Source organism: Pseudonaja textilis, chromosome 13 (genome assembly GCF_049901715.1).
Source record: "Pseudonaja textilis isolate UNSWEBS1 chromosome 13, rPseTex1.2, whole genome shotgun sequence".
NCBI classification, from domain to species: Eukaryota; Metazoa; Chordata; class Lepidosauria; order Squamata; family Elapidae; genus Pseudonaja; species Pseudonaja textilis.
In genome coordinates this window covers 3,080,694-3,096,712 of record NC_142002.1, presented here as the reverse complement: position 1 = coordinate 3,096,712, position 16,019 = coordinate 3,080,694, and the positions used below count along the sequence as shown (strand labels likewise).

Below are 16,019 nucleotides of genomic sequence, written 5' to 3'. Positions count from 1 at the left end.
TCCTTCCGAGGTGGGTAAAAAACCCAGATTGTGGGGGGCAAGAGGCTGACTCTGTAAACCGCTTAAAGAGGGCTATAAAAGCACTCTGAAGCGGTATATAAGTCTAAGTGCTATGGCTACGGCTATTCTATTCTATTATGTTCTGTTCTGCTCCATATTCTATTCTATTCTATTCTATTCTATTCTATTCTATTCTATTCATTTTTGCCCGTAAATTTTGGTGCATCTTCACAGACAGCAAATGGGATTTGGGAACGGCATAAGAGGCCTGTACGCTGCCCACAGTGGCTTACTCTGGCAAAAAGCTCTCTCTGCTCATTTCTTTCCCAGCTCCTCCTCAAAATGCCGAATCTTTATCTTGGGGCTGTTTGCTGTGATCTGTTGTGGTTCGCCGGCAGCCTGTGCAGACAGCAGCAGAATCGGACAATGGGGGGAAGAACAGGGACCAGTCTGGGAGTCTGGGGAGGACTCGGATGAGGGTCTTGCATCCGATGCAGAGATGGGGCCAGCGCCATCTGGGAGTGGGATGCTAACTCCGGAGCTTCTGGAGTCTGGCAGCAGCGAGGCAGAGGAAGAAGGGGAGCCTGTTCCCAGTGCGCGTATGCGCAGAGCTGCTAGAAGGCCAGAGCAGCTCAAACAAAAGGGACGACTCAGGAGTAAGGCTTGGAGGTGAATGCCCCTCCCATAAGGTATAAAGGACAGGCAAAGGTAGAGAAACCTTTGCAGGAAGCAAAGTCGTTTGCTCTGTTTGGATTAAACCTTGAAGCTCTGTGTGGCCTTTGGACTTCGGTTGGATTTTTACAGTTCATTTGGCCCTTTCGTTGTTGGCAGCAATTCAAAGGAGATAAAGGTGAGTGCTTATCTCAAGAGACTATTTGGGACTCATTACGGGCTGGGAATGCACATAATTCCCAAATAAAACAAGAGTTGTTTGGACTAAGCGTGTGCTTAATTACGGTCTCAGGAAGCCTTGGTCAGAACACGATCCTTGCCTGTATGGATTCCTAATCTTTAAAATCTTGTACTTTTATTGAATCTTCAAACTTTACCTTTTTCCATTTCAGCTGATAGAGGACAGCTGAGTCCCAAGGCATCCTCCGAGGGGAAAGACTGACAGAAATCCTGAAGCATCTGCATCCCAAGACCACATCTTCTAAACTTCTTTCGTACAAACATGGTGTCCAAAACAGGGAGCATGTAACACTGGCTGGTGTGTCCGTCACACAAACTTCCTGCATGCAGAGGACAAAATAAAGAAACAAACCAGAAAGGGAACTCGTGAAGAATTTCTTACTGAATGAATCTCCTTCTCATAGCTGAAATCCATGGCCTGCTTTGAGGACATTTCTCATTGGTTCTTCAAGAGATGCTTTGGGTCATCTCTTGCCTGGTTAAAAGTTCTGGAGAACTTAGAAGGACTTCCTCTCCGTGGAGAGCAACAACCAAGAGAGAGATTCCAGATGTGAAATATGGAGGCATAAATTAGACCTATTATGCTGTGGACGAGACTGTATCTTGCTTCTATTTATTTAGTCACCCGTCCAGTTAGTCATGACTTCTGCAGATCACAGAAAGCTAGATCTCTGAGTGAATATGTGATTCTGTGAGCAACTCAATCTGCCTGCCTGCTTTGCCTGCTTTGGGGTAAAAGTTCCTCTTTTTTAATAAAAAATTCAATATTTACATACATCGTATGTTGTGAGTTAATTTTGTGAGTTTGCTTGCAAGCAAATTTTATGTGACAGACTCAGGCAGCAGATTGCAGAATGGAAGATCTCTGAGTGAATCTATGATTCTGGGAGCAATTCAATCTGCCTGCCTGCTTTGCCTAATTTTGGGTAAAAATTCCTCTTTTTTTAATAAAAAATTCCATATTTACATAAATATTTACAATATTTACATACAAGCCACGCCCGGCCAGTCACACCAAGCCATGCCCCAGTCAGCAAACCATGCCCCCCACCAGTCATATGACCACCAAGCCACACCCACAAATTAGGCCCGCAGAACCAGTTGTCAAGAAATTTGAATCCCACCCCTTCCCCATATTGATTTTTGGCCTATTTCCAGAAGTGCTTTGTCCTTGCCGTCTTCCTAGGGCTGAGAGAGAGCGACCGTCCTAAAGCAGGACAAGAAGTCATGTTTCCTAACTCCTCGTTCCAGCACTTCAACTACTAACCCAAAGTAATTCTTGATTTATCACTTTAGGTCAGTGTTTCCCAACCTCAATACAGGTAGTCCTCGACCTACGACCACAGCTGAGCCTAAAACTTCTTTTGTTAAGTGAGACATTTGTTAAAGAGAGCTCTGTCCCATTTTGGAACCGTTCCTGCCACTGTTGTTAAGTGAATCGCTGCAGTTGTTCAAGTTAGTAACTTGGTTGTTAACTGAATCTGGTTTCCTCGTTGACTTTGAGCATCAGAAGGTCGCAAAAGGGGACCACGTGACCTTGGGGACGCAGCAACGGTCATAAATATGAACCAGTTGCTAAGCACCTGGATTTTGGATCAGGTCACCATGGGGATGCTGCAAAGGTAGCTGTGAAAAACTCGTTTACTTTTTTTCAGTGCGGTTGCAACTTTGAACAGTCCCTAAATGGACTGTTGTAAACCAAGGACTACCTGTTACTTTAAGATATATGGCCCAGAATTCCCCATGCTGCAGGCTGGCTGAGGGATTCTGGGAGTTGTTTTATAAATGGCTAGAAACATAAAATTAACTAAAAGGGATTAGATGTAATTCTAAAGCAATAAGAGAAACAAGCATAATATACTGAATATCACTTATATTATCCGTATGGGAATGCGATGAGTATTATACGGTTATACCGTTAAGAAGAATATTATTAGGAATTGTTAGGCGCATGAAATGTGCACCTAATCGACACACGATTGAAATGGGATGGGTTTACTGTATGTTAAAAATAAAAATAAAATAATTGGGAGCAGGGAGAGGGTTCTTGCTTTAGAGAAGTCCTGAGATCCAGTAAAAGCAAGTGCTCATTCCCTTCCCTGATCTCATCCGCAGATTTTTGGGCTTACTCGCGGCCTCATTCACTGCCCAGCCATGAAAACTATGTGTTTGCAATTACGTTTACAAGGCAGGCCCGGTTCTTCCACGGTGCAAGAATTTTGCAGCATAAGGCACCCCTTTGGGTGGGTCTCATTGCTGCCCCGTTACTCATACGGCTGGAACGTATGGACAGTGCTAAGAAAAGAACAAGGTCTCCCGCGAGTCAAGAAACCCAACGCAAGTTGGACTGCCTGGCAGGCCAAGAGAAATGTCACACTCCGGCCGTGAGATACCCTTCCCCATTTGGGGAAGGTTGGCAGAGTCCGTGCATCAGGGCCACCATGGCCTTAAAAGGGGATTGTACGTTTTCGGTAGCACCATTCCACATTGACTCTGTCATGGTCAACCCAACCAGCCTTTTAGCATCTCAACCATTCACTTAAGAGAAGAACAGAGTTGGAAGGGGCCTTGAAGGTCTTGTAGTCCAGCCCGCTGCTCAAGCAGGAAACCTTATACCATTATGGACAAGTGGATGCCCAATCTCTTTTTGAAAACACGCACACACACACACACACACTGTTCATGTGAATTGGGATATGCCCCTCAGTCCCAAAAGGATCAAGAGCCACAACACAGAAGTTGAGGAACCTGAGCTGCTGTACTAGTTAAGCATTGGGGAATTATTTAATTTTTGTTTGTTTGCATTTACACCAAGACAAATTCCTTGTGTGTCCAATCACACTTGGCCAATCAAGTATTCTATTCTATTTTCATATCACATCTTTATTATTTTTATAAACAACACAAGGCAGCCACCATGTCTAACACTCCTTCCTCCTCCTATTTTCCAGACAACCACCAACCTGGACTGGGGGAAAGGACTGGACTGAGGGAAAGCCACTGGCCCAAGGTCACCCAGACAGTTTTCATCTTCTTAATTTTTTTAATAGTTTTTAATTTTTTATTTATTTAATTCTGCCAGGGTGGGATCATCCATAATATTTGGACTAGATGACCTACGTGGTGCCTTCCAACTCTTGTCAACCTGTTAGCCTGGTTCTTTTTTGACTCTTATAAACACACTTAGAGTTGGGAAGCGGTGGCTCAGTGCCTAAGACGTTGAGCTTGTCGATTAGAAAGGTCAGCAGTTCGTGGTTCGAATCCCTAGCACTGTATCACGGAGTGAGCTCCCGTTCCTTGTCCCAGCTTCTGACAACCTAGCAGTTCGAAAGCATGTAAAAATGCAAGTAGAAAAATAGGGGCGACTTTGGCGGGAAGGGAACAGCGTTCCATGTGCCTTCAGCATTTAGTCATGCCGGCCACATGACCACGGAGACGTCTTCGGACAGCGATGGCTCTTTGGCTTAGAAACAGAGATGAGCACTGCCCCCTAGAGCTGGAAACAACTAGTACGTATGTGCGAGGGGAACCTTTACCTTTACCTAAGAGTTGGGAAGGGCCCTCAATAAAGACATACCTCTTCTTTTGACCGTATAAAAGGCGGCTGCTTCTCCACTCTTCCAGAATATTCTGGCATCTTCCTTCTTAGGATGAGGAACGAAGACTGTATCATCAGTCAAGCTCCGCTCCGACATGCCAAAAATGATGCAGTTAAGGACAAAGAGAACGATTCTCTCTTGAAAAGTTTGAACCTTGAAGGACAAGTGAGATGAGGAGATATAAGACAACGCAAACAATGCAGATAGTTCCTGACTTACATTTCATTTAGTGACATTTGAAATGACAACGGTATTGAAAAGGGGGACTTATGTCCATTTTTCACACAACCGTGGCAGTGTCTCCCTATGATCAAAATTTGGACAATTGGCTACTGACTCATATTTGTGATGGCAGCAGTGTCCCTAGGACACGTGGTCCCTTTTTTGCAACCTTCTCTAACAAGCCAAGTCAACCGGGAAGTCAGGCTTCATTTTAGAACCGTGTTACTAACTTTAACATCTGCAGGGATTCATATAACAACCGTGGCAAGAAAGGCCGTAAAATGGGGCAAAATTCCCGGTCTCACTTAGCAACAGAAAAATTATGTTCCCTAGTTTTTTCCCATGCATGTAACAATGCATCCCTGGCCATATGCCTTTGAAAGTACCTCTCCTGTACCACAAAAATGGATGCCAGCCCATTTGTAAATCATGTCCTTCCAAGGTTAATAACCTTTTATTCCTCAACAATATCCATGCTTTCATCCATGTTGATTGTTGTTATATTGATAAGAAGAGTATTATTATTAATTGTTACCTAATCAACACACGATTGAAATGGAATGGATTTATTGTTTTCAAAAAATAAAAAAAAATATAAAAAAGAAAAAGAAAAATTGAGCTTAGTTGTGGTCGTAAATTGAAGACACCCTGCAAGAATAACTGGTATGGCTCAAAAATATTTGAAGTGAGATTAAACAGTTTTAAAGTTGCCAAGTTTGGAGATCCCTGGCTTAAATGATGTTTTCACCTGTTTCAGGCCCTCCCGGAGAGGATCAGATGTCTTGATTACATCTTCAGGAAGCCGCCAGGAGTTGTTCAAATAAATTGCTAACACTGTTAAAAAGAAGGGGAATAAAGCAAGCAAGAATGAATGAAGCAAGGAACTTCTGTTTAAATAAGAATCTCCCAAGAGTGCCTTGAGCTCTCATAAATTTACAGGAAGCTTGTCTGTATTTCTTGCCGTGCATAATTTTCACATTCCTGTCGGCAGTAAAACATTTTTCTTCCACAAGTTTTCAGCAGCGGTGGAATTTAAGAAGTCTTGGGAGAAGGGGAGAGAAAAGTATTAACATATGTACTCCTACTGCAGTCTACACCAAAGAATCTCAAAGTTGGGCTTTTCCGCATCTAGTTCCACAACAATTCCACATAACTAGTGTGTGGCAGCAGCCCAAAAAGCCAATGCAATCCTAAATTGCATTAACAGAGGGATACACTCAAGATCAAGGGAGGTACTAATACCACTCTATAAAGCCTTAGTAAAACCACACCTAGAGTACTGCATCCAGTTTTGGTCACCACACTATAAAAAAGATGTTGAGGTTCTAGAAAGAGTGCAGAGAAGAGCAACCAGGATGATTAGGGGACTGGATGAATGGTTGCAGGAACTGGGCATGGCTGGTCTAGTGAAGAGAAGGACCAGGAGAGAGAGGATAGCAGTCTTCCAATATTTGAAGGGCTGCCCTAGAGAGGAGGAAGGGATGAAGCTATTTTCCAAGGTCCCCTTAAATACATTGGAATCATAGAAAATAGAATAAAAGGGTGGGAAGGGATCTTGGAGGTCTTCTAGTCCAACCCTTTGCTCAGACAGACCTTATACCATTCCAGACAAATTAATCCCTTCTTGGAATCCTCCAGTGATGGAATACCCACAATTTCTAAAGGCAAACCATTCAATTAATTGTTCTCACTGTCAGGAAATTTCTCCTAAGTTCTAGGTTGGATCTCTCTTGGATAATTTCCACCTGCTAGTTCTTGTCCTGCCTTCAGAGGCTTTGGAAATAGGTTGGAATCTCCGCTGTCATAGCCCCTCCAATATTGAAAGATGCTGTCATGTCACCCCCAGTCCTTCTCTTCATTAGACTAGACCAGCTTTAAGACTTGTGGACTTCAACTCCCAGAATTCCTCCTCCAGTCATGTTAGCTCGGGAATTCTGGGAGTTGAAGTCCACAAGTCTTAAACTGGCCAAGTTTGAAGACCCTGACATACCTAGTTCCCTCCATCCATTTATCGTATGGTTTTGCCTCTAGACCCCTGATCATCTTGGTTGGCTCTTCTCTGCTTTGTAAAAGTTGGTTACAAAACTTGCCATCTTTGTCCTGAGAATATGTTAGGGAGATTCTCAGTCATCTAGTCATGGTTGTCCCAATGGTGTTTTTTCTTCAAGAGACAACTGGACTTTCTGGTTTTTCTTTGAAGATGTGTCCCTTCTAATCCAAGAAGCTTCTCCAGCTAAGACGAAGTTTCTTGGATGAGAAGCAAAACGTCTTCAAAGAAAAACCAGAAAGTCCAGTTGTCCCTTGTCTTGACAATATCTTGAGAATGGATCGTCTTATATGAAGGGATAGGGCAGTAGGGGCTAACCTTTTTGGGCTCCTGTGCCAAAAATTGTGAGTGCGCTTGCACACTCACGTGCCAGCACCCAGAAGGCAATGCACGCTCCCCCCATGCCCCCTACGCATGCACACGCAATCCCCGCCCCCTTACCTGCACTGTGCCTCACAGCTGATTTTTGGCTAGTTTGCAGCCTTTTTCGGCCTCTCAGAGGCTTGAGGAAGGCTTCTGCAGGCTTTGCAGGCTGAAAACTAGGCCCGTTTCGTCACTTCTGGTATTTTCAGAAAAACAGGAAGTGACAAAACAGGGCTAGTTTTCAGCCTGAAATGCCTGCAGAAGCCTTCCTCAAGCCTTTGGGAGGCCAAAATAGGCCTCAAACTGGCTGAAAATCCACTGTGAGGCATGCGCAGTGAGGTAAGTTTGCCTGAAGCTCACGTGCCGGCACAAATGGCTGTGTGTGCCACCTGTGGCATGTGTGCCATAGGTTTGCCATCACGGGGATAGGGCCTGGGCCCAACCCAAAATAAAAAGAGCTGCCTCTTTTTTGACTGAATTAAACTAAAATTGACTGAAGAGTAATTATTAATGTCTTTATTTTTTTTATATTCAGTAACTTTTTTGGCTCTTCTTAAAAAAAAAAAAAAATTGTTTTAAAAATCACAATTGACCAGCCAATTTTTTTTTTTTAAATGCTCTGGAAGACACAGCAGAGTTTTGGAAAGGGGCACACAGTCTGTGTTCCCAGGCCTCAGATTGTTTTTCCAATTTAGGGTAATAAATTACCGACGTTATATCAATTCAAAAGAGAAGAGGGAAATGCAAACACAATACATCAAAGAAGCTGCCAACGAAAGGGATTCAGCTGTTACAGGATATTTATTTATTATGGGGCAGAATAATACAATAGTACACACGTGGGGAAAGGAGTATACCACATCTAATAAAAGTCCCTTATTTTGCCTTTAAAAAAAAAAAAAACTTTTATGTTTCCAGAGATAATTCTAATCTACCTAGATCGGTCAGTTTCTCTTGAATAGCTCCCAAATGGGGAAGCCAAATTCACTTAATAACCGTGTTATTAACTTACCAGCTACAGTGATTCACTTAACAACTGTGGCAAGGTCGTGAAATGGGGCAAAATTCACTTCGCGGCTGTCTCACTTAGCAACAGAAATGTTGGTCTCAATTGTGGTTGTAAGTTGAGGACTACGTGTAGATTTCCTGGAGGTTTTCAAAAATAGATTGGACAACCATGTGCCCAGGATAGAATAAGGTCTCCTGCCTTGGGTAGGGGGTTGGACTAGAAGACCTCTAACACCCCTTCCAATCCTATGTTCTATGATTCTCATGTATTTATTAATCTATTAGTTAATACATTAGAATACATTGTTTATTAGAACATGCATTAGAATAAATACATTCTTTCTAATGTATTTAATAAGGACTCCTGTGCCTCGGGCAGGGGGGTTGGACTAGAAGACCTCCAAGGTCCCTTCCAGCCCTTTGATTCTATGATTCAAATGAGCTCCTAAGGCAAGGGTCTTCAAACTTGACATCTTTAAAACCTGTAGACGTCAACTATTAGAATTCCTGAGCTAACATGACTGGAGGAGGAATTCTGGGAGTTGAAGTCCACAAGTCTTAAAGCTGTCAAGTTTGGAGACTCCTGGAATAGATAAGGAGAGATAGAATAGATAAAAAGAGAGAAAGATAGAACAGATAGATAAAGAGAGGAATAGATATAGAATAGATAGATAGATGATAGCTAGAGATATAGCTATAGAATAGATACAGAATAGATAGATGAAAGTTAGATAGAGATAGATGATAGATAGATAGATAGATAGATAGATAGATAGATAGATAGATAGATAGATAGATAGATAGATAGATGATAGATAGAATAGATCAAGGGTATTCAAACTTGGCAAGTTTAAGACTTATGGACTTCAACTCCCAGAATTCCTCAGCTAAACAGGACCGGAGGAGGAATTCTGGGAGTTGAAGTCCACAGTCTTAAAGCTGTCAAGTTTGAAGACCCCTGCCTTAAGGCATGAGTAGGAAGGCAAGATCTTCCAAGTCTGTGCAAGAAGCTACATTCACTATGATGGGATGGATCCCCGCCATTGGACCTGCATATTCTTCCTTCACTTCCTAGTATCCTGAATGCAGAACACTGATGCTCGAAATCTATGGAGGTTCTCAGTCACCCAAGGTCATGCTTTGAACCAATGGTGATTTCCTAGCTTGCAAAAAAGGCAACTAGACTTTCTTGAATTGGATATGTCCCGTCTAGTGAAGAGAAGGACCAGGGGACAGCCGATAGCAGTATTCCAATATTTGAGGGGCTGTCACAAAGAAGAGGGGGTCAAGCTATTTCTCAAAGCACTTGAAAACAGGACAAGAAACAATGGATGGAAACTAACCAAGGAGAGAAGCAACCTGGAATTAAGGAGGAACTTCCTAAGAGCGAGAACGATTAATCAGTGGAACAGAAGTTGCCTTCAGCCATTTTGGGTTCTACATCACTGGAGGCTTTTAAGAAGAGACTAGGCAGCTGTCTGAAATGGTATAGAGTTTCTTGTTTGAGCATGGGTTGGACTAGAAGACCTCCAAGGTCCCTTCCAATTCTGATATTCTACTCTTATTCCTGTTTAATTCTGCTCTATTCTTGAAGACGGTTCACTCCTCATCCAAGAAGCTTCTTCGGTTCTGGCTGGTGAGGAATAGAAAGGATTTATGCAACATCCTGCCAGTTACGTGACGTTTCACGGTGGCTTTGCCAAAACGTGGGTTTGGGGTTTTTCAGCCAAACGACACCCATGAGCCAGCCATTGGTTTGCTTAGCAACTGCAGCATTATACTCAATGGCCACATATTTTTCTCAACAACCACGGTGATTCACAGAACGACCACCATAATAGAACGTTTGATTTATGTCTGTACAAAAAGATGTAACCCGGGGATAAGCCGCTTTCTAAAAAGAAGTTTTACGTTTTCATGTTACGTGTTTTGTTTGTTTATTGAGAATTAAGAATGTTGGATGAGAACATATGAAATTGTAAATAAGACAGACGAAAGTGTAAGTTTAATGAATAAAATTGAATAGAAGTAAAGGGAAAAACAGTGAGAACTTGGAAAAGGAGTAATAAGATATGAAGTTGAATACACAAGATGGATATTAAATTGTGTTTGTATGGAAATGTGATAATTTGGAACTAGGCTGTACTTAAACAAGGTGTTTTATTTGTTTTGTTAAAACTTCATAAGCAATTTTTAGAAAAGATGTTTTATGTTCTTACGTTTTTTGTTTTGTTTGTTTGTGTATTGTCTTTGAAAATTAATAAAATTTGTTTAAAAAAAGAAAAGAAGAGACAAAGTGTTGCGTTAAATTGTACCAAGTCAAGCTTGATCAAGTTGATTGGAAAAGCTACAATGATCAGGCACAACCCTCAGTTTTCCTTTTTAAACTGCCAGATTCCCTTTTTAAACCACCATTCATTTAACAACTAATCTGTGGAGTAGCTTGCGTCCTGAAGTTGTGTATGCTCCATCACTGGAGGTTTTCAAAAAGAGACTTGACAACTGTTGGTCTTGACAACCTCCTGCCATGGACATGGGGTTGGACTAGAAGATCTCTTAGGTCCCAGTTCCAGCCCTATGATTCCATGTCCTGTGTTGGTACCGGCACTAGCTTAGCAACACCAGCCTTCCCATCACCTCAACCTGTTTGCTCACCGATCTTAAGAGCTGAATCTATCTAGTCTTTATTCTCCATTGAATAAAGAAAACCAGCATAGAAAAAATACTTTTTATTACCATTTATATGGGCTGCAAAATTCTACACCTTTCATAATTCAGGAGGAAGTTATTATAATACACAGTGTTCCAGAAAACAACTATAAAAACTTTGTGTAACCACTATATTAAAAACTTGGGTTTTTTCCTTATTTATTTCAGATTGATCTCAAGATACAGGTTGTTCCTTTCTTCCCTGTCCTAAGCCATTACCATATTACCAATCACAATCAGGCTAAAGGAAAATTGCTAATCCTAAAATTTTGATCCAGGGAGATAATAAAATCAATGAAGAAAGGCTCTCTCTGTTCCCGAAATTAAAACTGGCAAATCATGACTGGGAACAGTTAGAGACTCCGGGATGAAGAGTACATTATAAATTGGATTACACATTAAAATTCAAAAGTACACGCAAACCTATAAGATAAAATACTGACTGTAATGTTTTCTTGGCTTTCCTTCCACTACTTACAAATTCTCAGGCAGAAAAAAAAAGTCCTTTCTCTCGGACGGTATTATCTAGCCTATAAGAAAAAAATATCTAGTTTCTATAGTCTGATGAAGACAACCGTGTCTCAAAACAAGTTGCCTTGTTCGCAATGACGGCAAGGAAGATACGAAACTACATCTTCACAAATAGTATTAATATTAGCAATAGTACTTAGACTTATATACTGGTTTATAGTGCTTTTTAGCGCTCACTAAGCAGTTTTACAGCCTACTGTTCCCCAACAATCTGGATTTTCATTTTACCCACCTCGGAAGGATGGAAGGCTGAGTCAACCTTGAGCCTGGAGGGATCTGAACTGTCCATTACAGGCAGCCAGCAGAAGGAGCCTGCAGTACCGCACTCTAACCACCGTGCCACTGCGGCTCATATTAATATTAGAGGGGATTATTGTGTCAATCGGAACAGGGCTGGAAGGGAACTCGGAGGTCTTCTAGTCCAACCCTCTTTTTAAGCAGGAGACTCTATACCATTTCAGATAAACGGCTGTCCAGTCTTTACTTAAAATCCTCCTGTAATGGAGCACCCATAACGTTTGAAGGCAAGCCTGTTCCACTGGTTAGTTGTCCTCACTGTTAGAAAGTGTCTCCTTAATTCCAGGTTGCTTCTCTCCTTGATTAGTTTCCACCCATTGCTTTCCTTGTCCTGCTTTCAGGTGCCTTGGAGAATAGCTTGACTCCCTCTATTTTGGGGCAGCCCCTCAAATACTGGAACACTGCTATCATGCCACACCTAGTCCTTCTTCTCTCTAGACTAGCCGTACCCCAGTTCCTACAACCGTTCTCCATTAAGTTTTCACCTCAGAATTCTGAATTTAGAATTCTGATGCCACAACATTTCATTGCAAGATCTATTCTGCTATTTGGGTGCAGAAAATCCTGGAGTGCTGAAAATGTCATTTTGATGAGAAGAGCAGACAGGTTTCAGGGAAGTCACTCCTCAAAAAAGTGTTTTGTGTTTCAAAGCCAAGTTCTATTCAAGTTCTCTCACCCGCCCAGAGTAGCTTGCATAGAATTCCAAAATGATTTTTTCCATATGCCCACATCCCAGGTGCCAAATCCTGTTCCGTGCATCCAATCATTCAGAGCTGTGCTGAAATAAAAGAGAGAAGGGAGGGAGGGAAAACAGTCTATTTACTAACCTCTGTTCTTATCTTGGGGATCAGCGAGTACCAAGAGGCAACGTTCGCTGTCATCTCTGTACAGAGGAAGGAAGTTCATTGATGAAGCCTCCACTTTAATCTGTAATCAAAGAGAATATTTACATTTCTGTTCTCAACGTGTACCAGTTACAAAAACAAAAACAAGAATCGAAACACAGGAAACTTTTAATGCAATTCTAGTTTGAGGAAAAGAAGGACTAGGGGTGACATGATTGTTCTGTATGGACATTAACATTCTTGAAATCCTGCAGTCCTGATTGGACAAGCGCGCAGCAACCGGATTGGTCGAGCGCGCGGCACTGATTGGCCGTTCGGAATCGACCGCGATTGGCCGAGCCGATTGTGGGCGATTCGAATGGCTGTCATTGGCCGCGGCGCCCGGCGCCAGTTCCATATAAGCCGCCACATACCCAGCCGGCGGCAGATTTTAAAACCTAAATAAAAAGAGTTAAAACCAGTCACTGCCTCGCGTCTTTTGTGATTGTATCAGCCGATACGACAATGATAGCATGTTGAGACTCTAGAAAGAGTGTAGAGAAGAGCAACAAAGATGATTAGGGGACTGGAGGCTAAAACATATGAAGAATGATTGCAATTGGGTAGGTATGTCTAGTCTAGTGAAAAGGACCAAGGGTGACATGGTAGCAGTTTTCCAATATTTGAGGGGCTGCCACAAAGACAGGGGGGTCAAGCTATTCTCCAAAGCACCAGAAGGCCAGGCAAGAAGCAACGGATGGAAATTAATCAAGGAGAGAAGCAACCTGGAATTAGAACCTAGAACTAAGGAGAAATTTCCGGACAGTTAAAACAATTAATCGGTGGAACAGTTTGCCTTCAAAAGTTGCGAATGCTCCAACATTCAAAGTTTTTAAGAGATTGGACAACCATTTGGTATAGGGTTTCCTGCCTGAGCAATGAGTTGGACTAGAAGACCTCAAAGGCGCCTTCCAACTCTGTTATTCTATTCTGAATAGCAATGCTATTTAAATCGGGTCTTTTCTATCAATCACATTTTAAAGCGGACATTAATACTGGCTTTTTCTTTTTTTTCTTTCTTTTGCTCCTATACAATATTTTGGGCCACTCAATTTGGAATTCAATTTTGCAACCGGCATCAATTTTTCAAGGCGTATTGCTATTATGTCAGCTCAGGATTTTAGAAAAGGATGGTTTTGTTGGTTTGGGACTCTCTAGAGCTGCTAAAGGAATGGGCAGAATGTCCATTTTCTAAACAAATTACTTTCCAATATTTGTGTTTTATGGGAAGCAATGTCTCGGGAGGAAGGGAAAGAGGGAGGGAGGGAAGAAGGAAGGAAAGGAAAGGAAAGGAAAGGAAAGGAATGGAAGGGAAGAGAGGGAAGGGAAGGGAAGGGAAGGGAAGGGAAGGAAAGGAAAGGAAAGGAAGGGAAGGGAAGGGGAAGGGGAAGGAAGGAGGGAAGGAAGGAAGGAAGGAAGGAAGGAAGGAAGGAAGGAAGGAAGGAAGGAAGGAAGGAAAGATGGATTAGGAGAACCAAAGTCCATAAGCCACTTCTTTCATTTGGCACGGGTGAGGGTGTTGGGGTCAGCTTCTATCTATCAGCATCTCTCTATTTCTCCATTTCTCTCTATCCATCTCTCTATCTATCTATCATCAATGCATCTATCTATCTATCATAATCTCTCTCTTTCTTTCCATCCATCCATCCATATCTATCGGATACAGCCAAGTCATCTGAGGATAGCTGCCTATAAAAGTTACTCTGGATAACCAAGTTAATTAAAAAAAAAATTGGATTAAGCAACGGTGCTTTTATTCAACCTGAACAATGAACCTGAGCAACGATACATCTTGAAAATGTTTATTTGTGGGTTTCACTTCTTGTAAACAATGGATGGAAATGATGAAACATGAGTCCTCGGCTGAAATCATGTTGCAATGAAACAAACAAACCTCACAACCGTTAACAGGGCTTTTCAGTGCAACATTTCTCAAACCATCCAGGCACCCAGTTTTCTCTCTGCCTTTGAGATTCCAGCCTTTATATTTTCATTCTAAGTTAATTCAAATTCATACAGACATCAAGTACCTAGACCAAGGGTCTTCAAACTTGGCAAGTTTAAGACTTGTGGACTTCAACTCCCAGAATTCCTGAGCTAACATGACTAGAGGAGGAATTCTGGGAGTTGAAGTCCACAGGTCATCAAGGAGCCCTGGTGGCTCAGGAATTCTGGGGGTTGAAGTCCACAACTCTTAAAGCTGTCAAGTTTGAAGACCACCGACCTAAACCAAGATGGAGGCGGGAAATCCTTCATGCCAATGATTGATTTTTGACACTTCTGTTTCCTGGTCGGGGTAGCTCCTGTAAGTGTGCCTAATCCCGATCAGTCCAAAGCCAGGTGCAGCCTGTGAAACTGGAAAGATGTGGAGAATTTCTCTGTTTATCTCCAAATTCCACCCTGGGATTACAGATTGACTCACAGCCATTCATTTAGTGACCATTCAACGTTACAACGGCACTGCAAAAAGTGACTTATGACTGGTCCTCACACATATGACCGTCACTGCATCTCCATGGTTTTGGGAATGTCCTGGCATGTAGTTAGGATTGTTGCAGTGTACAAAAATCACAAGATTGTCATTTATGGACTTCCCAGTCGGCAAGTCGATGGGGGAAGCCAGATTTGCTTAACAATTACACGATCCACCTAACCAGTGTAGAGTTGTGTTTAATTTAACAGATTAGCAGAGTTGGAAGGGATCTCGTAGGTCATCTAGTCCAACCCCACCCCACCCCGCCCAAGCAGGAAACCCTACACCATTTCTGACCGATGGCAGTCCAGCCTCTTCTTAAAAGCCTCCAGTGATGAAGCTCCCACAACTTCCAAAGGCAACTTCTGTTCCATGGGTTGATTGTTCTTACTGTCAGAAAGTTTCTGCTTATTTCCAGATTGAATTTCTTCTCGATCAGTTTCCATCCATTATTCCTTCTCTGGCCTTAGAAAACAGCTTGACCCCCTCCTCCTCTCTGTGGCAGCCCCTCAAATATTGGAAGACTTCTATCCTGTCTCCCCTGGTCCTTCTCTCCCCTAAACTAGCCAGGCCCAGCTCCTATAATCATTCATCGTATGTTTTAGCCTCCAGTCCCCTCATCACCCTGGTTGTTCTTCTCTGCCTTCTTTCTAGAGTCTCAACATCTTTTTTATAATGTGGTGAACAAAACTGGATGCAATACTCTAGGTGTGGTCCTACTAAGGCTTTATAGAGTGGTATTAGTACCTCCCTTGATCTTGATTGTATCCCTCTGTTAATGCAACTTAGGATTGCATTGGCTTTTTTTTTTCTACACAACTGTGGCAAAGGAGGTCATAACAAAAGCGTGTGTGGCTTGCTGAACAACCACTTTTGTTTGATGACGGAAATGATGGTTTCCAAGCATGGTTGTATGTCAAGGACTACCTCCATTGTTGTCAAGTTTGCAGTGACACTCAAGCACACGAACCTCT

The 16,019-nt window shown here is 42.3% G+C and overlaps 1 protein-coding gene across 5 annotated transcripts in view; it reads right to left on the bottom strand.

Annotated features, from left to right (window-relative positions):
* The window catches only part of FAM169B (Protein), a 41,054-nt gene that overhangs the window by 11,917 nt on the left and 13,118 nt on the right, over window positions 1–16,019 (bottom strand). For 4 of the 5 annotated variants that reach the window (XM_026709401.2, XM_087941876.1, XM_087941875.1 and 1 more), the window contains exons 3-6: window positions 12,516–12,615; window positions 5,482–5,567; window positions 4,490–4,664; window positions 1,050–1,232 (exon numbers count right to left, since the gene is read on the bottom strand). In XM_026709401.2, the coding sequence (XP_026565186.2) occupies window positions 1,050–1,232; window positions 4,490–4,664; window positions 5,482–5,567; window positions 12,516–12,615 (544 nt within the window). Of the gene's footprint in view, window positions 1–1,049; window positions 1,233–4,489; window positions 4,665–5,481; window positions 5,568–12,364; window positions 12,467–12,515; window positions 12,616–16,019 lie in introns of all 5 variants that reach the window. The other variant, XM_087941874.1, reaches the window with a different exon arrangement.